At 43.7% G+C, this 21243-nt stretch overlaps 3 protein-coding genes across 6 annotated transcripts; 1 reads left to right on the top strand and 2 right to left on the bottom strand.

The window, feature by feature from the left end:
* The first annotated feature begins 843 nt into the window (after nucleotides 1-843).
* On the top strand, nucleotides 844-6409 carry LOC121677918 (nuclear autoantigenic sperm protein (histone-binding)). Of its 4 annotated transcripts, none has more exons than XM_042057072.1 (15): nucleotides 844-1031; nucleotides 1777-1824; nucleotides 1914-2027; nucleotides 2112-2192; nucleotides 2314-2423; nucleotides 2598-3101; nucleotides 3302-3375; nucleotides 3984-4057; nucleotides 4198-4271; nucleotides 4400-4588; nucleotides 4794-4963; nucleotides 5078-5155; nucleotides 5229-5306; nucleotides 5780-5908; nucleotides 6224-6409. In XM_042057072.1, exons 1-15 carry the CDS (start codon nucleotides 994-996, stop codon nucleotides 6233-6235), a joined length of 1773 nt encoding a protein of 590 aa, XP_041913006.1. In that variant the 5' UTR covers nucleotides 844-993; the 3' UTR covers nucleotides 6236-6409. The 4 variants fall into 4 exon arrangements, with proteins under 4 accessions (XP_041913006.1, XP_041913008.1, XP_041913007.1 ...); XM_042057074.1 differs by having other exon boundaries at nucleotides 2598-2963; XM_042057073.1 differs by lacking the exon at nucleotides 5780-5908.
* A 549-nt stretch (nucleotides 6410-6958) lies between these two features.
* On the bottom strand, nucleotides 6959-10510 carry LOC121678148. Its single transcript, XM_042057396.1, has 11 exons — nucleotides 10478-10510; nucleotides 9903-10019; nucleotides 9573-9670; nucleotides 9161-9352; nucleotides 8792-8975; nucleotides 8349-8531; nucleotides 7990-8223; nucleotides 7757-7825; nucleotides 7588-7671; nucleotides 7173-7319; nucleotides 6959-7057 (listed from the first exon to the last, which is right to left on the bottom strand). Exons 4-11 carry the CDS (start codon nucleotides 9169-9171, stop codon nucleotides 6965-6967), a joined length of 1005 nt encoding a protein of 334 aa, XP_041913330.1. The 5' UTR covers nucleotides 9172-9352; nucleotides 9573-9670; nucleotides 9903-10019; nucleotides 10478-10510; the 3' UTR covers nucleotides 6959-6964.
* A 465-nt stretch (nucleotides 10511-10975) lies between these two features.
* Nucleotides 10976-20947, bottom strand: ccdc17 (coiled-coil domain containing 17). The gene is made up of 19 exons (XM_042056933.1): nucleotides 20735-20947; nucleotides 20231-20329; nucleotides 19843-19908; nucleotides 19306-19435; nucleotides 17571-17724; nucleotides 17277-17384; nucleotides 16765-16898; nucleotides 16328-16444; nucleotides 15733-15914; nucleotides 15320-15405; nucleotides 14948-15163; nucleotides 14184-14397; nucleotides 13755-13865; nucleotides 13477-13607; nucleotides 12757-12886; nucleotides 11952-12138; nucleotides 11751-11857; nucleotides 11446-11595; nucleotides 10976-11216 (listed from the first exon to the last, which is right to left on the bottom strand). Exons 1-19 carry the CDS (start codon nucleotides 20945-20947, stop codon nucleotides 11064-11066), a joined length of 2688 nt encoding a protein of 895 aa, XP_041912867.1. The 3' UTR covers nucleotides 10976-11063.
* Between the last annotated feature and the right edge of the window lie 296 nt (nucleotides 20948-21243).

The following is a 21243-nucleotide window of genomic DNA, read 5'->3' on the forward strand; positions in this document are numbered from 1 at the left end:
GAAATGCTCGAAAGCTTTTCTGTTGGTGATGTTTTTTGCTCACAAAGATTGATTTGTTTGTGATTTTGTTTTTGACAGTGTTTTTGACTTGGTTGTTGATTGGTCACTTTGTGAATTCCCCTACCTATAGCACTAGGAATTGACCTGTGTCTGTATCTCGATTAACAGTATGGCTCTAGTGGATAATTGAAGTAGAGTATGAATATGAGTGTAGTAATCAAGTACACATAAAACTCCGGACAGGAGCACTGAAGATTACTAAAGTAAATTTATGGGGTTGCCAATCAATCAATTACACAATCTATTCTTTACAATGCAAAATCACCGTAGCATGGTCCCAATGCAGGAGGGACAGGGGTAGTGTAAAGTTTAGGCCCTAACCAGAGGAACATTTTTGCAGTAATTTCTATCTCACCATCTTATTTGGAGTTTATTGAAGCTAATTATTATTGAAGAATATTGAAGCTTTCGGAGGAATAAAGGAGCAAAAGAATAAATCAAAGGTCAATGTAGAGAGGAAAAGATTTGGGTGGGCTGAGACTTGAGGAAGACCATTTCTCAGGTGTTTAAAAAAGAAATGTAAATGGTCAGAATTCAATATTGGTGTTAAAATGAGCTGAAATAGACCATCCTTTCCTATGGATGAATTGTGTTATGTTAGGGGTTACTTACCCAAACATAAAAAAATATGTTTCCATATGTTTCGGTTTGTCAGTTCTGGAGTCAACATAACACAGGAGGAGCCCGTTGCTACATAAGGGCTCTGCTACAACCCTGTGATGCGTTCCCTTTAATTTCATTCTCCCGCGTTTTGTCGAAGGGTGAAAGTTCAGCGGAAGTGAGGATTGGATCTGTATTTAAAGGCGCCAACAAAGACGAAGTGAAGAAACAAGGCACGAAACCTGCCATCTTTTCGCAGATTGCCATACATTGAGCATATTTCCGTCTGGAATTGCCGTAGTCTGCGGTGTCCGTGTTCCTAGCTATCAAAACATGCCAGAGGAAACTGCAGCTTCTTCCAGTGCCGCAAGGTAAGGGCAAAATTAAAAGTTGGTATAATACGTAGCTGATAGGCTGTGTGCTTAGTGTGATTTTTGTTTCTTTGCTAGCTTGCTAACGCAATAGAGATGCGAAGTGAGCGTCTAACGTTACTGGAGAATGGCGTGTATGAATTCCTTGCTGCTGCTAGTTTAATTGCAAGGAATCGGATAGTGTGGTGGGAAGCCACTACCAACTTTCAGTTGGCGGGAGTTGCTTTAGTGCCAACTGGGTTGTTCTTTCAATGTTTTGCGCAAGGAAGTTGCCGTTTTCGTTTCTAACTAGACGCTCCATTATTTTCCAGAACTGGAAAACCCCGAGCCGCCTCAAGTACTTGCCCGTTTCCTTTGGCTAGTTTACCTGCTAGCTTTAGTTCATTAGCTGCTGTTGTCGAGATGGCTAACGTCACAGTTTGTGGCTAAACGCCGATGGTTATTAAAACGGTAACGTTGACATAATGTTAACATTTGTGTGGTTGCTGTAAGTTGGCTAACCTAGTTTTGTAGCACGTAACGTTATGCTAGTGTAACGTTACTGGCGATACGCGCGCATTTTAATGGCTAATTGCGCATAAGCGCTTTCATTTTTGGGAGCGTCGTTAGCGACGAACTTCTATAACTTTAGTGTGGTTTTGGGTTGATGCTAAATGGTAGCCCTGGAATATTGAGAACAAGTTACGTTAACAGAACCTATGACGACACACACAACTTAGAATTACATGAATGTTGTTTGTTTCAGCACGGATGAGAAACCCTGTTCATCAAATGCAGCTGCTGCAGCAGAAGGGTAAGCTTTTGTCCACACGTGCACACTCAGACACTTCCCTAATTGTTGACACACAATAAAACATGTTTGTCATGTTCTTACCTTCTCAGCCTAGAGGATGTACTGGAAGAGGCCAAGAAATTGATTGGCACTGGAAACAGGCACATGGTCATGGGGGATGTAGTCTCAGCAGTCAGTGTGTTCCAGGAAGCCTGTGGCATGCTGTGAGTAAGATGTATATGTTTGGGTTTTATTCTTTAAATTCAAACCACTACTCTCCTTTATAACAGGAAGCTTACTTTGTTTAGGGCCGAGAAGTATGGTGATACTGCTGATGAATGTGGTGAAGCATTCTTCCTTTGTGGAAAAGCCTTGCTGGAACTTGCCAGGTATGAGCAAAGTAGTTGCTGAGCTCTATTTATGCTAGAATGTTTACCTGTAATAGAAGAGTCCAGTTAATGGCCATTGTTTTTGTTGTGTTTCTTTTTTGTTCTGTTTGTTGTGGTGCAGGATGGAGAATACTGTTCTTGGCAATGCTTTGGATGGAGTTCCAGAGGAGTCTTCGGAGGAGGGTGAAAAGCAGAATGACTCCAAGATTGAAAGCGCAGATAACCTAGATGGTTGGTGTCCCACTTTATTATTTTATTTCCTTAGTCGTGCTTTGGTTTGAGCAGCTCATTTTTACATTTAGAATTTGCCTTAACACTTCAATAGTCAAAGGTAACTACAGCACATTTGAGCAGGCACAGGGACTACATATGCCTGCACTAATGTACATGTTTGTTGCTATGTAGAAAAAACTAGGGAAGAGCTTCGAGAGCAGGTTTACGATGCTATGGCTGAGAAGGAAAACGTGAATGGTGATGCAGAGAAAACCGAAGGGACCCAAGACAAAACTGCAGAGGAAGTGTCTAAAGAGGAGGGTACAGAAAAGTCAGGGGAAATGGTTGTGGAAGCAACACCTGAAGTGCCTAAAGAAGTCCCTGTGAAGGAGGAGGCTGACGAGAAGCCAGAGGAAGAAAAGCTGGCCGAGAAACCAACAGTGGAGAAGCCGACAAAGGAGTCAACCAGGGAGGAGGAGTCTGCCAAGGAGCCTAAGAAGCCCACAGATCTCCCAGAAAAAGATGGTGTTTCTGCCACCGAGTCACCCATGAAAAATGGTGTGAAGGAGTCTCCTTGCAGGGATAAAGTTGAAACGACTGCCTCTGAGGAAGAGCCTGCCAAGATGGAGAATGACGTGAAGAATTCTGATGAAAATGGTCATGGGGAAGAGCCTGAGGATGAAGAGATGGCAGGAGGTAGAATGGAGTGATTGGGAATTGGCAACACTGGGGATGAGGTGTGGGTCTGGTGGAAGTTCGTTTGCACAATTTCTCTAGCTGCACAGTGGACACTGCTCCCTCACTTGGACAACACTGCTCTGCTCCTCCTTCCACCCACAACGCCTCTCTGCTTGCGTGATTTTTCTTCCATAGATTAATTTCCCTTTGTCTTTCAGATGATGGTGATGGTGATGATGATGAGGATGACGATGATGAAGATGGTGATGGAGAAGGAAATGCTGAGGATAAGGTTTGCATGTTTATTTAGTAATTGATCAACCAGCTAGTCAGAAGAACTTAAGTCTGGTTAATTGTTAGACTTCAACTTTAACTGTAACATGGGGCTGGGCGATATGGCTGAACTGTATCACGATATAAGTATTTAATATCAGTCTATCGATAATGAATTTCAATAATGAAGTTCAATTTAAACACTTATTTTAAACTTAACCTTTCTCTGATTTTAATCACCTCAGTTATCAATCAAAGCAAACAGAGAAAAGAAATAGCAACACAATCATGAAAAACTCAAATAAATAAATGTGCACATAAGTCTGAATGAAAAGCAGCACTGGTTGAAGCCTGGAAATATTGTAAACAAAGTAGCTTAATTTGCTAGTTTAGTCTACTGGTTAGACTGTTCAGTTTCCCCACGTGTGTAAGTTTCAAATGAATACTTTTTCTCCTTGGGACAGGCCCGTTTGAGTCTTGGAAAATAGTTTTCCATTTGCATCGGGATTGAGATGATTAGAATTTAGCAGTCAATTTGAATGCAACAGTTTTGAACAAATTTGTGCAGCGTGCTAATGATGCTAACCTCCTTCAAATATACATGCCTCCTTGCTTCCATTCTTACAGGAGAGTGAAGATGAAGTGGGCAACCTTCAGCTGGCTTGGGAGATGTTGGAGGTGGCTAAAGTAATCTACAAAAGGTAATTTCCCCTTGGGGATCAATAAAGTATCTTTATCTGCCTATCTAAGGCTCTGTGTGGTGTGCATGTGTGTCTACAAGCATCTATCTTGAATCAGGAATTAGACAAGTGTTTTTTTTTTTTTTTTCCCCCCCCTATAGGAAAGAAGTCAAGGAGGACCAGTTGATGATGGCACAGATCTTCTTGAAGCTTGGAGAAGTTGGTACTGAATCTGGTATGCAAGCCTCTTTTGTATTAGTGCCCAGGAATTGACATGCTCTTTAGTTGATGTACCCTGGACATGGTTACATTTCTGGATGAGGCTGGGGTTCTGTTGCTTACTGCTCATCTTCTGTTTTAAAGGTAACTATGGCCAGGCCCTTGAAGACTTCCAGGAGTGCTTGGCCCTGCAGCTCAAACACCTGCCACCTCACAGTCGCCTGCTGGCAGAAACTCACTATCAGCTGGGCATAACCTTCAGTTTTACAAACGAGTACAGACAGGCCATCGACCACTTCAGCAGTTCCATTAAAGTGATTGAGACCAGAGTGGGTAAGATGTCTCCCTGTGCTCAACCTTTTTTTTTAATTTTTTTTTTTTTTTAAAAAAGCCATCGGAGCTAAAATTGTCCTGATTCTTAACTCCCTTAAACATATTTGAATAAATGTGTACACTCAACATTCTCTTTTTGTATAAGGCAAGTGTTGTGACATGACATCTGTAACTCAAATGTGAACTGTTGCCTGATCTGTGGTAGCCATGCTTCAGACGGTGATTGAGAAGGCGGAGGAGGAGGCTGTGAAGGAAGAGCGAACTGAGCTGGAGGAGCTGAAGCAGCTGCTGCCTGAGATCAAGGAGAAGGTGGAGGATGCCAAGGAGAGCCAGAGGACTGCTGCTGCTGCCTCTGTCGCTATTCAGCAGACCATGGTGAGCAAGTCTCAAGTTTTTAGATTTTTCTTTCTGGTCTAGTTTTCCCAAAAGTGTGAAGCTTATAATGCATCTTTTTTGTTTTTCTCCCTCTACCCTCCTAATGGTGTTCAGGGTGGGGCCTCTACATCATCTGCATTCCCAACTGAGAACGGTGCTTCTTCCTCTTCATCTTCCACAGTTATTAACCAGGTAAGCACTGACTCGACCCAAACCCCTCTTATTCTTGTTATTGGTCTGAATCACTGATGTACATCTGCCTTAGATTCCAGTAAAGCCAGCTGAGGGGGTGGCGGCTACCTCTAAATCAGCATCGGACATCTCCCACCTTGTGAGGAAAAAGGTGAGTGGACTAGAGGCTTTCAGCTCCACCTCGGGGAGCAAATGGCATGCCCTTAAATGTCAGTCATGTATGCAGTGTCCAGGACCGTAAATCCAATCCATCTTCCTTGGCCGATTTCATTTCTCCCATATGCTAAGTGGAACTACCTGCTTCTCTCCCTTTCCATCTAATCAGCTTTAGGGCATATCACATGCCATTCTTCCCCTTTTTATTTCTCTGGCATGTGTAAATGGCATTTTTCTTGGAGATTTGAGTGGTTGAGGTGGTTGTGCTTGCCGTTGTGCTGTGATTAGTGTTGTGATTAGTGAATCAGCTGTAGTAGTATGTGCAGTTGTGCTTGCTTTCTGGCTTGCCGCTTGGTTATGTTTGATGTTGTGGCTTTGGAGGAAGTAGTGAGTGAAGGCGTGAAGTGTGATGGCCCGCCAGCGACGCACCCAAACCCATGTGTTGTCCCGCTTTGTGTTCCGGAACAGAGGAAACCAGAGGAGGAGAGCCCAAAGCAGGACAGTGAAGCTAAAAAGGTCAAACAGGAGACGACAGTAAATGGCAGTGGAGACTCCGCAAGCAACGGCAATGGAGTTCAGGAGAAAATGGAACAGGAGGCGAGTTGATAGGATTACTAGACATCTCCTTGCCCCACTTTAGATGAGGGGTCCAGAGGTCCTGCCCAGAGCCAATTCCTATCAGTTACACCAGTAACCTCTGCATTGCCATGCAGTGTTGGTCCAGTTTCAAAGCGCTGACTTTTGTAATGAAGGGAGGAAAGGAGGCAGCAGCTTTTTTTTTTTTTTTTGGGTGTCCCTACAGGGGATGCCTTGTCAAGACGGGCAATTTGAGTTGGCTGGCAGACTCGTTTTAGAATCTGTTCAGTTTGTTTTTATGCTGATTGTGTGTTAATGTTGTGTCTTGTCCCATAGGCCTCGGCGTGATTCCATTTCCCTGGTGACCAGTGATCCCTCTACCAGCAGAGCATGTTTCCCCCTCTTCAGACAAAACCTCTGTGTTGTAAATAAGTCCCTTTTCATCACTATGATCTTTTCTTCCTTGTCCATTTTTTTTGTATAATTGTAGTAAAAAATCAATAAAGAATATTTGCAAAGCAATTTTTAAGTTTCTGTTGATTGTATTAGAAATTATGTGTTATTTGTGATGGTGGGGGGGGGGTCTGTTAAAGGGTATGCAATTGCTGTTTATTCCTTAGTTTGTAGTACTTTTATAGTTCTGAGATGTTGTGGAATTGGCAGCATAATCTTGATCAAAATGCACTGGATTTGGTCTTGGCTTGAAAGCTTTCTGTAGTTAAAATCTAATATAGATTAGTTTGCAATATTGCACCAACTTGTATGTAAATCCAAACATTTCTGCAACACTGCCTATGTAAGCTATGCCAGTTTAAATCATGAATTCTGACACAACAAGCAAGGTGCAAAGATGATGAGCAAGGTGGTTCAGTAAGTAGGCCTGTTGTGTAATATACTGTTGAATTAGGTCTTTTTTTTTTTTCTTTTTTTTTTTTAAAACTAGGTGGTCCGTGAGTTTTTATTGGTTAAGTGGTACTTCGTCTGAACGTTTGAGCAACACTGCTGTATAGGACTCTGTCCTTGTACATAGATTGACACTAAACCTACACACTGCTGAAGTTATCTTGGACATTTTCTCTAAACCTTGAAAAGCAGTCCATCACTGACTGGACCCATTGGCTTGAGCGCTTCCCTGTTCAGGGACTGGTATCCCAGGTCTTGGTGCACTACCTAGTGGGATGGATAAAGTTGGTTTTGACGTTTATTTGGGTTAAGCAATGTAATCCTGTATGCAGGCTTATGTATGGTAAAAAGTGGTCTGTCTGGCCTAACAGGTTAATGTTACCTGTTTGAACTGTGTAGCCAGTTGCCTGGAGAAGACCTCTGATTGGCTTCGGAGGCTCTCTGGTATGAGCTGATGGAGGGGAGGAGTGGACGTTAGCTTCAGTGGGTCTTCTGCTTTTAGGAAGTGCAGGAAAGATCTTTGTGCATCCTAATGGAAAAACACATTTTGCTAATTAATTAAACTGCTTTCTTGAATGTTATTGATAAATCCTTTCATGGCTTTCAATGCCATCATGCCCTTCAATATCACCCTAGTACAATGAACACTTCAAACTAAATTCTTAAGCAGTGACCTTTTGTAGGTGTGTACCTTAAGATCTGTTGTAGGTGTGTACCTTAAGATGGGAGGACAATGTATATAAAACCAATGGCCTCTTAATCTAGTTCTGACCTCACATCAAAGGGGGAAAAAAAACCTTTGCTGCTGGTTGTTCCAACTCTTGATGTCTGCGCCCATCGGCCACCCTCACAAACACACTGGCTCCTGAGAGCAGCTGCACCTGCCAGAAGAATGAGGGACTCCAATGAAGCTTCACTGTTTTCATATCAAGTGAGTTTTGTTTACTTTAGAAGAAAGCTTCATACCTCATTATTGTGCAGTAAACCCTTCAGAACATGTTTGCATTTTCCATTTCTTAATGCACTAAGCACTTTCTAGAAAGGGAGTAGGAGGCAGAGCATACTGATGTGACCATTTTCATTATTAATATCATTGAGTAGTTTGTTTAACATTAAAATAAATGCAACTTATACAAATGACAAATTATCTTTCCTCCGAAACAAACTCCAACCTAAATAAATAAAAAACAAACTCCAACCTGTGATGGTGTACCAGTGAAAAGAGGCAGCTGGTAGCGGCCTGTATTGCAGTATCCGTGAGTGAAGGTGGGCACAGCGGTCCAACACTGCTGGCCAAGTTTCAGACTAAATTCAATTTTCTGATTGTCGTTGCTGTCGTGCATGTGTTCAGATGCCTCAATAGGAACCACAGACACAGCATAGAGGTGAATGATGGCTGTCATATACTTGTGGTACACTCGCTGATGGAAAGACTGCAAGGGAAGATCAGTTTCCTTTATTGTGCAAGAGCATGTAACCGGTCTAATTAAGCATTTCGGAAGAGGGGATTTAGAAACCTCTTAAAACAAAAACAGTAAGATAAAACATCTGTAAGTACCATGTATCCATCTGCCCACTGGGGGGCACTGTAGCTGCTGTTAAGAACCAGGCACTGGATAAAGTTGGGACGGTCATGGGCAAGCCAGGGAGGACCCTGGTAAACAGCAGCAGGAGGGCAAAGAGTGCATATCCCCATTGGGAAGGCACACCAGGGCAGGTTCAGAGCACTCTCCACACAGACCTGCAGTTACAGAGCACACCACCCACACATCACCATACATCACTCTCCTCCACCCACACATCACCACATATTACTCTCCTCCATCCACACATCCCCACATATTACTCTCCTCCATCCACACATCACCACATATTACTCTCCTCCATCCACACATCACCACACATCACTCTCCTCCATCCACACATCACCACACATCACTCTCCTGCACCCACAGTCACAAGATCAGCACCAAATGGTTTGGCTTTGTGCCTCCAACTCACTTTGAAGCCATCTGAACGAGAGTAGTGAGACACTAGGTTCAGATTAAACGGCTGTGGCCAAGTGTATTTCACATGGCTCAGTTTCTGTAATATCCAATCACCAATCTCCAGTTCTGATTTTGTGTCCGGACCCCCTGAGTCCCCAGCGATAAAGAGGGCCGTCTCTCGGACACTAACAAATGACCTATAGGAGATTCAATAATGGTAATTTATTAAAACACGCCAAGAGAGTCAAGAGATGTCACACACACTACAGATGAAATGACAAAGTTTTATGTTTGCAGCTGAAGACAACATACTGCATGTTGTCTGTATTTTTGTCAGTTGCTCAAGTGTATCTCTAGGAACAGGTTTAAGGGTTCATGTAACCTGTGCATCATGGCAGCAAGTAGCCGTGTTTCTCCAGGAGTCAGTCGTGCAGAGCTGGAGTAGAACACCCTGTCAGAGGGGCTCAGCTTGGGGGAGAGCTGCTGTGGCTGCTGGCTCTGGGGCTCTGTAGGACCAACTCCTTCAGACGGAGCACTGGACACCCTCACCAGCACACTGGCACAGGGAACAACCCTATGGCAACACGCAAACATATTCTATTGGTTCCAATTGTAATCTGCAGTGAAATGTTTATTGGTTAGGATGATTGGATGAATTTGTGTTTTTCTCAGTTTATTTACTTGTAATCAGTTTATTTACTTGTAATTTATGTAATCAATAATTTCAATAAATAAACAATCATTTCAAAAACAACTGGCTTGCACCAGCTCTTTAGTGTTTAGAGTTGCTGTACCTGCTGGAGAGGGCCAAGGCCTGTGAGGAGAGAGGAGTGCCTGTCGCTGGACACTGGTGGTACAGCCTGAGCTGGTGGGCCCCCTCATTCAGACACACCTGTCACCAGAGCAGGGGACACATGTGCAGTGTGGAATAAACAGCACATTCATCTGTGAACAAATCCACTAACCAGGCCAAGGTGAGAGCCAACCAAGCCAACAAATAAGAGTCCAATAAGTACATAAAGTCCAACATGTGAGTGTCAACTCACATAAAGTAGAATACATAAGAATTCATAGTCATTTTGGTAAGTAGATGAGAATCATTAACATGAACGGGCCATGGTTACCTGCTGTGGACTGGTGTCTATACCGGCTTGTGTTTCACTGCCAGACTCCACAAACAGTCCGAGAGCTGCCCAGCCAATGGTCACAGTTTTCAGGCTAAACTTATCCACTGTGTAAACCTTTGAAAAGCAAAGGCACAATAAATTGTAAATGCAAATCATGTAAATCAGGTTTACAGGCCAAGTATACTTGCGTATACAAGGATTTTGGTCTCTGCATTTATCCCATCCGTGAATTAGTGAGACACACAGAGGACAGCGAGGTGAAGCACACAATGAGCACACAGTGAGGTGAGGCGCCTACTAATCCCGGAGTAGTGAGCTGCCTGCTACAGCGGCGCTCAGGGAGCAGTGAGGGGTTAGGTGCCTTGCTCAAGGGCACTTCAGCCGTGGATGTGGGCATGGGAGAGCAGTGCTCAACCACTTCCCCCGCCCACATTTTTCCTACTGGTCTGGGATTGAACCGGCAATCTTTCGGTTCCACGGCTGCTGTTGTACATCATTATTATGCTGTTGTGCATCACGGCTGCTGCTCACGGATCATCATGCTTTTTACTGACATTCACTCTCCACTTTACCTTCAGTAAAACGGTAGAAGAAGTTGGAAGAGAATGTTGCTGTCCAAGTCAACCCCTGTAGCTATGTCAGGACCGACTCTGAAAAAACACCCATGGGCGGATTATGAACTTTCTGGCCCCTGGGCACAGATGTATTAAGGGCCCCCCACTCATTTTCGTATATGTGGGAGGGGGGGTTTGGGGGTCCTCCCCCAGAAAATTTTTAATTTGTTTGATGTGATTTCCTGTATTCTGGTGCATTTTGGAGATGGCCAATACTAAATTCAATCAGATTCATAGCCTATATCCTGATTTGTTGATATTAAGGCAATGATTCCATGCAAAGGCTTGGGCTTCAGGGCCCCCTGACCCCTTGGGCCCCTGGGCCTGGGCCCAGTAGGCCCGTTCAGTAATCCATCCCTGAAAACACCCACATTTTACACATTTTTCTGCTTTGCACATTTATATTCAATACACTGCAAACTAGCCTATCAATACGTAGATGCCAGGATGAACCCAATATGAAAGTGCATCGGTTTCCAGTGACATTATTAATGAGGCTCTTATAAAGCAGTGTTAATACATCCAAGTTATCATCCGATATGGCTCACTGGTTGTAATGGTGGTCAAAGACTCCACCCATGACCCTACTGATGGTGGAACAGTCTGGAAGGAAGCGGGCACCATCTATGTGCAGGATGACCACATTGCCTTGGCAGAAGGGCTGCACTGGAGGTCTCACTCTCTCACTGAAACCTGCCTGGGGACATCAGAGCATAAACAAATAGTATTCCGGATAGTATGTATAATGTGCCAGAAGAATACGGCGACATTTTTTAACTGAGTCTGTTCACCTTACAAACTCACTGAGTCTGATCACCTTACAAACTCATCTTGTGTAATTAATTAATTAATATGAGGGTTAATGCTAAAATATATTTGGAATAACTGTAGTGTTTTGTCTCCACAGCTATGTGATTGACCCTAACCTCACAGCCCAGTGTGGGTGGGTTTTGGTCAGCACTAGGAACTAGTGACTCAGGAGGGAGAGGGAATGGAGTGGCCTGTCCACTGTAGATGTGCAGTCGAATCTCAGCAACACTGTAAGGCTTGAAATTCTTCACCAGGCACTCATCCGGCTATCACACACACACACAGACACACACACACACACACACACACACACACTTGAAAAATCATTCACATAAGGCTTTAAAGACAAATATCCATGCCCACAAAAAATGATACTGAATATGATGGGGGTGAGTGATGTAATCTGACTGTGGCTGCATACCAGTGGGCTGAGAGAGATGACAGGAGGGACAGGTGTGCAGTAGAGTGGCACCAGGTGAGTGCCTGTATTCCAGAGGCTCGCCCTCTCATCTCTTCTGGATCCCTGGGCTTATCAGGAAAAGAGTGAAATCAAATCCACATCCAGATCTCTTCATCAGACTTTGTATACCCATTTTCACCACAGAATGTTGACACAACTCACATGTAGACCTAGTGAGTCTGATGGCCCCCCAGGCTACGACACACTCCTCATGTTTGCTGAGGTTTCCCGCCAGCACAGCAGTCTCCCAGGGCGCCACCTCCTTCTGCCGCAGGAGGCTTCTGTGGAGCTCAGCACCATCAGTGGGCAGGTGGTAGAAGCGCAGAATTAGAATCCGGTCCTCTCTTGGCTGGACAGCAGGGAAGCAGGCCTGAAGGGAAGTCATATGTTGTGTTATGATCTCTCCTTTAATGCATGTCACACAGGCAAGGCAACAATATTGCAACAAACAAAAGTCCATACAATACTGGTGAACTTACTAATTTTCATAAAGGTCCATAAAATATTAGTGAAAGTCTAAATGCTTTCTCTGGTGTTGACATTCAACTATTCAGTGAAACCAAGGGTGTGTCTTTTGTGTGACAGGTAAGAGCAGTAGTGTGTACACACAACAGTATGAGAGCAGAAGCACCTGCTGTTCTCCATAAATGAAGTGTCCGTGTGTAATACAGGAAGACACTGTGGATGTGGAGCAGTGCACCGCAGACAGTCCACACATGATGACCTACAAAGAGCATGAATGAACTGATCAGAATCACACATTTAGCCTTTAAAGCAAATGATCAACAATTCTTGTGTGTGTGAGTGTACTTGAGGTGTAGTTTGACCTTGAATGTTATGGTCCATAAATGTCAGATGACATAAAGTGAATACTGTCTGTCTAATGCAATCATATGTGAGTCTTTAGTTTAATTGAATATTACATATACTGAATGTAATGTTTCCATAGTTTCAGAACTGATCCCACCTGTCCAGATGTGAGACTGTAGCCGGTCAGTCTGACACTGCCTTGTCCTGATGCGGCCCCCTTCACCCTGTCTATGATGATTCCAAAGCATTCCATCTTCCTCTCCTCTTCTCGCACAGATTGTAGATCACTACAGTCCGACAAACGCAGCAATCAGCACTGAATTACCTTAACCACATTAGTAAAACTGATATGATCCCATCATTTTATCAACAGATGCTTGAATGAAAAAATGATGATACAAAGAAAATTATTTTAATGAAAAAGTTTATTATTGTGATTTAATTGAGTTATTTGTGTTGTTTCAATGGGAGTGGTCAACACTCTCTTTCACAAATTGACATAGATAACTAAATAAAATGAAACAGTTCAGATACATAGAACATAGAAAAGCTAAGACCATGCATGCTGTTCTTTAACAAAATAGGCAAAGAGTTCCAGATTGGCAATCATTTTAAATTAATTTATACAAATATCATGCATGAATCAGCACCCCACAATTATTTGACACATTAATGTAGAGACTTCAATCAACATTCACCATAGTGAGAAAGAGGCCCCAACCCTGAGTTCTGAAATACTGAAATGACATAAGGCCAAATGATCCAGAGACCAGTCTAAAAGAAGAGGGTTCTTTCAGTCTGTAAAAGGATGAGTAGAATGATAGAATGATCTGAATTTGAGTGACACATGAGGGTTGGGGCTAAATCTCTTTCTCACCTCTGACTGGACTCCTCCACAGTGGGAGGGTCCACCTGATCGATAGAGGAAGGAGCAGAGAGAGCAGAATTGGAGAAAGGCTGCAATGCTGTCAGGTGAGGTGGTGCACTCCCTCCATATGTTCCAGAGGCCTGCAAAAACAACAACCTTATTTAACAAAGTCACTCAGCCCACACACACCTCGGCATTAGTAAAATGTCTCTTTGTACCAACAAAGTGAATGTTTTAGCACGTTTTTGGGGATAGATTTAGGATTGGAATAAATGAATGTCTCTTACCAAGGCAGGGTACTTGTAATGGCTGGTGTGGCTTGGATCAATTTCAGCAAGAGACTGAACCTCACCATCACGTGCATTTGTCACTCTCAGGCATAACTCCATATTACCGAGCTGTAAAAAATAGACAAATTCATAACAGACAAATAAACAATATATATTTCAATTTATCAGTAAAAAATAGGGAATACATTAGCTGCAATGACAAAACAGCTCAATCAATATTGCTAGTAATACCATCAGTGTGAGATACATTGTACAGCCAGCCAAGGTATATGAGTGAGGTTACATAATATATTCAGGTTCATTCATTTGTTGGGTTAGGTGAGGTATTGTAAGTGTGAATGTGTCACACCATGTCGGCCCATCTATGAGGTGTCTTGTGCCAGGGTGCTTATATAGCCTAGTTGCCCATTGAACAGCTGTACTTACCTGAGACACTGAGTTGAGCTGTCCAGATGACAGGGATGGTTTCACAGGTAAGATCCTAATGGGCACCCTCCAGTAGCCACTCAGCACCTGGTTGTGCTGGTCAAAGAGTTGCAGCCGGGTCCAACCACGGGACACCAGGTCCTGACCATACGGGTCCAGACCTCCAGCTGCCTGAACCTCCACCAGCAAGGAAAGGGAGGGGGACGGCTGGATCCTTGAGGAGCATTCATGATGATATTAGACACAATTATCTTTAATACAATTCTATGGATTTAAAAATGACCTAGAAACAGCAACAGAATGCACAGATAGAACTGTTGTGACGTAGTGTCAAAAACGCCTATGCTCTGTGTTGTTCAGATATCCACCGAAGTTAGCATGCAAACCAGCAAGCATCAGCCCAGCTCTCTTGTAATACCATGGGGCCCCACGAGTCGTCACTGTATTAAACACAATGCAAGTCAATGGAAGGGTGCTTTGTGGCTGCGCTCAAGAAGGTTCAAAGATCCTTGGTCAGTCTTTAAACTTGCCCTGAGCATGGGCATTTTGGCTGAAACATGTTGGCATGATTTTAATTGATAGCCAAGCTCAATAAAGGCTTTCTACTTGAAAATATCCTTTTGAGTGCCTCAGACTCACTATTAAACTTGAATCCTTGGTCAGTATCAAATGTGTGACTCATTTCCCAGAACAGTTCAATTAATGAAATTAGTCTACAGTAATATAGACTAATCTCTTTTAAAAGACCAAGTTGTTATTCTAACCTGGGCACTGGCTGCTTGGCAGACAGGATGGCATAGTTGCCAGTGGGCATGCTGTAGGGGTAAGGCAGAGACCCCGCAGGTTGGCATTGCACAGGGGGCAGGGGGGTGGGGCGACCCAGCTCCTGGCCCAGACAGAAGAGTCCTACCACCAGACGCAGCGCTGTGAGGGTGGCATCCACACCAACCACCATATCGTAGAACATCACAAAGCCAGCTCTGAAAAACAATACACACACAGGCTGTCAGATGTTATGACACCTCACAGAGACACATACATAAACACCATACCAAACATCTACATGAACACATGATACTCATGAACATACCATACAGAAACGTATAGATTCAAACATAGATTGAAAGCTTACTTACGCAGGATCATATGGAGCAGGCCCCAGTGTGTCTCGCGGGTTCAGGAGATGTCTACTGAGCAGGGAAGTCTGTGCCTTACGCTGCTGCTTAGCACACCAATGAAGACTATCAGCACATCATTACTAATAGGAACTACTGCATGTGTAAGCAATAAGCATCTGCAAAAGCTGTAAATATAACCTTAGAATGCTGATGAATTTCAATTGAACTGAAATGCTGCTAAATAGTAGAGAAGTGTACACACACTCACATGTTTAATTAATTAAATGAGTCAATAAACAAACAATTGAATGAAAGATTTACAGAGAAAGACATTCATTTCTCCACCATGTGTGAGACTTACACAGTGATTTATACAGTTTCCATTAGACCAAATCTCTCATATTCCTCTGGTGTTGGGAGTAAGCACTCACCGGAGAAGCGTAGGGGTGTAGCTGAGCCCCTGGTCCAGGAAAGAGGGGTGGGGGTGGGGGTGGAGGGGCTTGGCGGTTTGCCCTGGTCCTCGCCACCTCATGACGTAGGCTCTCTATCTCCCCCTGCAGGCCTGCCAGCTGCTGCAGCTGCTGCCTCTGCATCAGCTGGAACTCTGCACCTGCTACTGGCACGGCAGGGACCAGTGAGAAAACACTGGACCAACGTTTTTATCTGATACTTAGCCATTGTGCTAGTGAAGTATAGCTAAGATTTCAGGGTCAGCGCTTCAGATCATCTTCAGCTGACCGGCCTACTCAGCAGCCCTATGGAGATTTTTATTCCAGCCCCCCATAGTAGCAGCGGGAAAATGTTCTAAGTAAATAGAACCATGTAAGCCCTCTTTGGACTTTTTGTAATCAGCATGTATCCTACTAAGGAAAAAACATCTCCCTACACAGACTCTTTTACACTTTTGGCCACTGTTAGCTCACTTTTTTGCAGCTCAGGAATATCTCACATAGGCAGTCAGTGTGACTGGAGAGCCTCAACATCAACTAGCACAATAACACAGCAACACAGGCCAAACAGCTGCACCTTCCTCCCCTCGATGCCTCTGCCGGAGCAACTGGATCCTGAAGATCTCCTGTTCTAGTTGCTGGTTGTCCGACTCCAGTGAGGTCAGCTCTGCAGCCTGCGGCCGGAGTTTTACTCCTGGAGTGACGGATGAGTGTGCAGGGACGGAGGGAGGGAGGGAAGACACTGATCAAATGAATGACTGAAACAACAGAGCTATCAGTTTTAAAGCTGTTTGCCAACAGATGTATAGATGTATAATAGGAATTGTGGGTGAAATAGTAACTTTATGTGACAAGTAAATGATCTGAACTGAACTGAAAATAGCCAATCACCCTCCTACAAATAGCCAATCAACCTCCTACAAATAGCCAATCACCCTCGTACAAATACGGACAGGCTGCACTGCACATGAATATGCATTTGGATTCAGGATGGATATACTCCTAGCCGCTCACTTCTCTTGCTGTTCTTGTGGCCCTCTTTGAGCTGGCTTTGTTCCAGTGTGTGAGCTTCTGCCTGCAGGTCATGCATCTGAGCCAGAATCTCCGGGTCCGAACCACCCGACTGCATGTAAGCTAACCTCAGAGACCTGGCATCACAGGAGAGGAAGCAGAGCAAAGGAAAACAGTCATGTTGGAGAAGGGCCTGATTTTGATTGTTTTACAGTGACACACATATAGCTTCAAGAGGGAAATACATGCAGAGTTAACCAAGTCTGACTGAAGCAAAAAAAAAAAGTCTAAAAAAGAAATAAAATTCTATCTCATTCTGAGTCTGAGCATTTATGGCCTGGATTCAATCATGGAGGGGAGTTCAAGACTTTCAACCTGAAACCTGATAAGCTCAGCACAGACAGGGATTTTGGTCTGTGGTCACTTGGCCCGTTTCTCCTACAGAGATTGGAGAGAGAATCCTGGCCAATGGCATGATGAACTGGTGATAGTTGTTTGGATAGCTCGCTGCTGACCTTATTTGGTTGGAGAGCGGTCCATCCACAGAGGATATGAGGTCAAAAGTAACATGCTGTGTCCTTCTGTCTTCAGGGAAGTCTGGAGGAGCGTCGGCGTCTTTGGCTCTGAGATAACACAGGAGGGCTGGCAGCTAGTTACTCACTCTCTCTTCTCCTCGGCCTCTTGTCCCTCTTTACAAATGAGCTAATGGTCGCATGAGGTTACATTCAATGTGTTTCCTTATACTGTACATTCAATCTTTTTCTGTAGTTCTCATTTTTCCTCTCTCTCTCTGTCTCTCTCTCTCTCACCGCTGTTGTTGTGCCTGCAGGACGCTGATCTGTGTTCTGAGGTGTTGCAGGGCCTCCTCATTCCTCTCCTCCTGCTCCCTCAACTCCTGCAGCAGACTCTCCAGATGAGCTGTACTACTCAGTCCAGACAATGCAGCCAATCGCCGTTCAATCTCTAATACACACACACACACACACACACACACACACACTCTATGGTGAGCATGAGAGCACACCTCTCACAATTGTGTATACTGTAGCTTTTTAGCTGCAGAAGTAGAGGTTTAAACTATAAGGTTTTGAACATTACGTTTTCAGTTCTGGCATGCTGTGTATAAGCATTTGTACTGTAAATAAGACTTGTATTACGCTTGTATGTAAAGAAAATGCAAGCATCTTAGAAATGTGTCCATTGACTGCATATTGCCTGAAAAACGACATGAATTGTGTTAATTAACCCTTAGAACCCTAAGCTGTATTTAGGACATTTTCACTACCTTTATTCATAAGGATTTATTCTGGTCATTGTAAGTGCCACACACACATATCATATATTGTTTTTTTCAGCAGAGTCTAGGCTATCCAGGTCTGCCAATCATTTCATGTATTAGTACTAGCATTGATTTTATTTGGATTGTTACAGAATTAAAATATAAAAAGCATATTATAAAAAGTCTTATATTTCGACATGTATCTCACCACAGCAAGCTCATAGCTCTACATGCATTTCATGTGTGTGTAGGGCAGACTGTCCTGAATCGGGCAATATAATGTTGGAGGGATACTCTGGGGCTGAGCAATTTACAGAAATATGTGGTGTGTGATTTACGGAAATAAATGCCATTTTTTATTTAGTGATGCAAAATGACCTTTCTGCACTCCATATCTGTGACACGAACTGATCTGACCTGACTTGACCCGAGGTTGCGTGTTAGCCTGCGTGCCTATGGTGTATGCACTCATAATGATTCTCAACTTTTTACTGCATTGCCATTAACAAAGTAAAGGCAAAACAGGTGTTTCTTTGTTGAACAAATTGGGATGCATTTGGGATTGGGATTGTGAGCCTTGAATTGGATGCCATGCAGGAATTTGCTAGGATCTCAAAACCGGATTATGAACATGCTTTGCCATAGAGAAACACACGATAGCGTTGGATTATAAACATGCTTTGCCACAAAAACAGACAAAAACATGGGGTAAGTCCAGCAATGAAGTTATTATTTTGCTGTCACTTCGTTTGTTTTATAACCCAGAAGAATGTACTATCAAATGATAGCTCTGAGTATCCTCTTTCATCTGACATGCGTGCCATATCTATGCGATCACGGGTTCGCGAGTAATTCAAACGAGAGTAATGGGTGCGCAGGTGAACGCAGAGAAGACTGTAAATATGATGCAATTTGATTTAATTTCATGATTTTTCCCCCATACTTGATCGTACAGGCAAGTGTGTAGTCCTTGGAAAGCCCCACTTCTGCTCTGTCATGCAATAAAGGTTTCATCTCGCTGCGATGAACAGATCCGGAGCAATTTAACAGAGAAGAAAATGTGTGTTTTTTTGACGCACTTTGCGTCAATCGGGTTCTAAGGGTTAATGGCATGGCCACAATTCAAGGAAAATGTGCTATTGTATTTAGTTTTGAAAATGTGACTACAGATTGGACAAAAGCATGTTAGTGATTGAAAACAAAACTGTAACAGAGTGTCAAGTGGTCCATTGAGCAGTGTGAGCAGAGCGAGGCCCCTCCCTCACCCTCCCTCTGCTGCTCCAGGTGGCCAGTGTGGGCCCTGATCTCAGCCAGCTGGTGGCCGTGCTGCTCCCACATCTCCCTCAGCCTCTCACCGCGCGCCACCTGAGACACCTCTGGGACCGCTGAAACACTCTTAACACATCACACATGCTCACAAAGGATTTTGCTCTTCATAGAATATTGATGCAAGTGACTAACTAATAAAGTTTTCTTATTCTCATCTTGTTTTATATCCTCTCTCCATCCACAGAAGTATGACCATGAGAGATTTTCAAAACAGTCTAGTTATGTGCATACACATGTATCTTCGGTTTCTTTGGGTAAGACTTAAATATGTGGCTTCTTGAACTTTACTGGCTATGTAACAGGATGCAGAAATTCTCTCATATAGCTGAGGTTTATTTAGGTAAGAATAATAGAAAGCTAAGCCAAAGCCACTTTATTATGTCTGTATTAGGAATGAAGGGACGATCTAATGTGTGTCTCAGGTTTGTTTAGGTAAGGTCATTTTCATGGCAGGAATGAAGTAATGGTCTCACCTCTGACACTGGCTGCTGAGGCAGACTGCTCATACTCTCCTGAATGGACATCCTTAGCTTGAGAAACTGAAACATTGTGAATATGTGATGTCTCTTACACTCATGCAAGTGTCTGAAACTATATGTATATATTTGCAATGTGTAGACAGTACAACTTGAGATAAAAACTACTGGCTCACTCTAGTACAGTATCATGAGGTATGCTGTGGTCCTGGATGCATCTCTAAGCATGAACACTAGAAATCAATGTTCCCCAAACCCCCAAATTGTTGAGACAGCTACTTCTTCACAGCCTGGGTTGCTGACACTGCTACTCGTACTGATGGAAGGCCAGCCTGCTCAGAGATTTTTCCTAGTATGGCCTCTGAGTTAGTGCTTCTCCATTTACCTCATTGGTCAGTCTTCTCAGAGCAGCGCTGTCAGTCGTGCTGCCCTGGGGGTCACCCCCCTCGGCCCCTGCCTTAATCTGCCTCGTACACGCCGCTCTCTGCTGTGTAGTTGAAGATGGAGGTGGTGAACTCAAACTCATGGCTTTATGAGGCCATAGGTACTCAGACTGTATGTGTTTTCTAACATGACATATATCAAATGACTTGAAACACTTCTATAGCTGTGCAGAGTACAGTTGAAGTCCACCATAATGGTTGGCATACATATCTACACACATGTCTACACACACACACACACACACAGATGTTATGCTTGATTTGTCCAGGGTGAGCTTAGTCACTGTAATATGAGCTCTCCCATAGTACTGTAATTTCAGCTCAAACACCTCAGTCAGATAAGAGGACAAAGTGAGAAGAGGAACAGTGCATTAGGTGAAGTGAGAGAAAGAAACTGTGTGTTTGTATGTGAGAGTGAGAGAGAGATAGAAGAGAGGGATTCTCACACTGATAAGGGCAGGAGTGGTGGTCCTGCTGGGCCCCAGCCCCCTCCAGGTGCTCCTCTCGGGTTTGGCGAACTCCACACGACCCTGTCGAAGCACGGCTGGGTCTCCAATATCACTCCCCAGGCAGAAGCGAGCTTTGTGCTTATCCAGGAGCCCCCCCGACCGGAAAGCCATGTGGCAGTCACGGCAACTGAACTCCTCTGAATCCCACATCTATAGGCCTTTTGTGAAACCCCTAATTAACTACATGAGATGTCCCTTTAATTTACTATCTCACAGATGCTGACTGAACTTCTCAGGTTTGAAAGAAACTATTCACTGGTGGATAAAAGGCATAGCTGTGTTAAAGACCTGAGCTAGTTAAAAGCGGTGCCAACATCCCGGTCAGCTTTTCTGCTTTCTTTCTGTTTACAATGCCTGCTAAGGGTGACAGTTAGTTTGTTAGTTACAGTCACTATGTTCATCACCTTTCCAGGTAACATGGCAAACAAGTAAAAGGGTGGGGAGAT

This window comes from Alosa sapidissima, chromosome 12 (assembly GCF_018492685.1).
Source record: "Alosa sapidissima isolate fAloSap1 chromosome 12, fAloSap1.pri, whole genome shotgun sequence".
Classification (NCBI taxonomy): domain Eukaryota; kingdom Metazoa; phylum Chordata; class Actinopteri; order Clupeiformes; family Clupeidae; genus Alosa; species Alosa sapidissima.

Coding starts and splice junctions, on each gene's coding strand:
- LOC121678148 (XM_042057396.1), bottom strand. Junction 7,672..7,756: donor GTTTACTGCACAATAATGAG/GTATGAAGCTTT, acceptor TTCTTCTGGCAG/GTGCAGCTGCTCTCAGGAGC. Junction 7,058..7,172: donor TGGCTACACAGTTCAAACAG/GTAACATTAACC, acceptor CCATCCCACTAG/GTAGTGCACCAAGACCTGGG.
- LOC121677918 (XM_042057072.1), top strand. CDS start 994: ATGCCAGAGGAAACTGCAGCTTCTTCCAGTGCCGCAAG. Junction 1,825..1,913: donor GCAGCTGCTGCAGCAGAAGG/GTAAGCTTTTGT, acceptor TTACCTTCTCAG/CCTAGAGGATGTACTGGAAG. Junction 3,376..3,983: donor AAGGAAATGCTGAGGATAAG/GTTTGCATGTTT, acceptor CCATTCTTACAG/GAGAGTGAAGATGAAGTGGG.
- ccdc17 (XM_042056933.1), bottom strand. CDS start 20,947: ATGTGGGATTCAGAGGAGTTCAGTTGCCGTGACTGCCACATGGCTTTC. Junction 19,909..20,230: donor TGAGAAGACTGACCAATGAG/GTAAATGGAGAA, acceptor ACAATGTTTCAG/TTTCTCAAGCTAAGGATGTC. Junction 13,866..14,183: donor AGCTCAACTCAGTGTCTCAG/GTAAGTACAGCT, acceptor TATTTTTTACAG/CTCGGTAATATGGAGTTATG.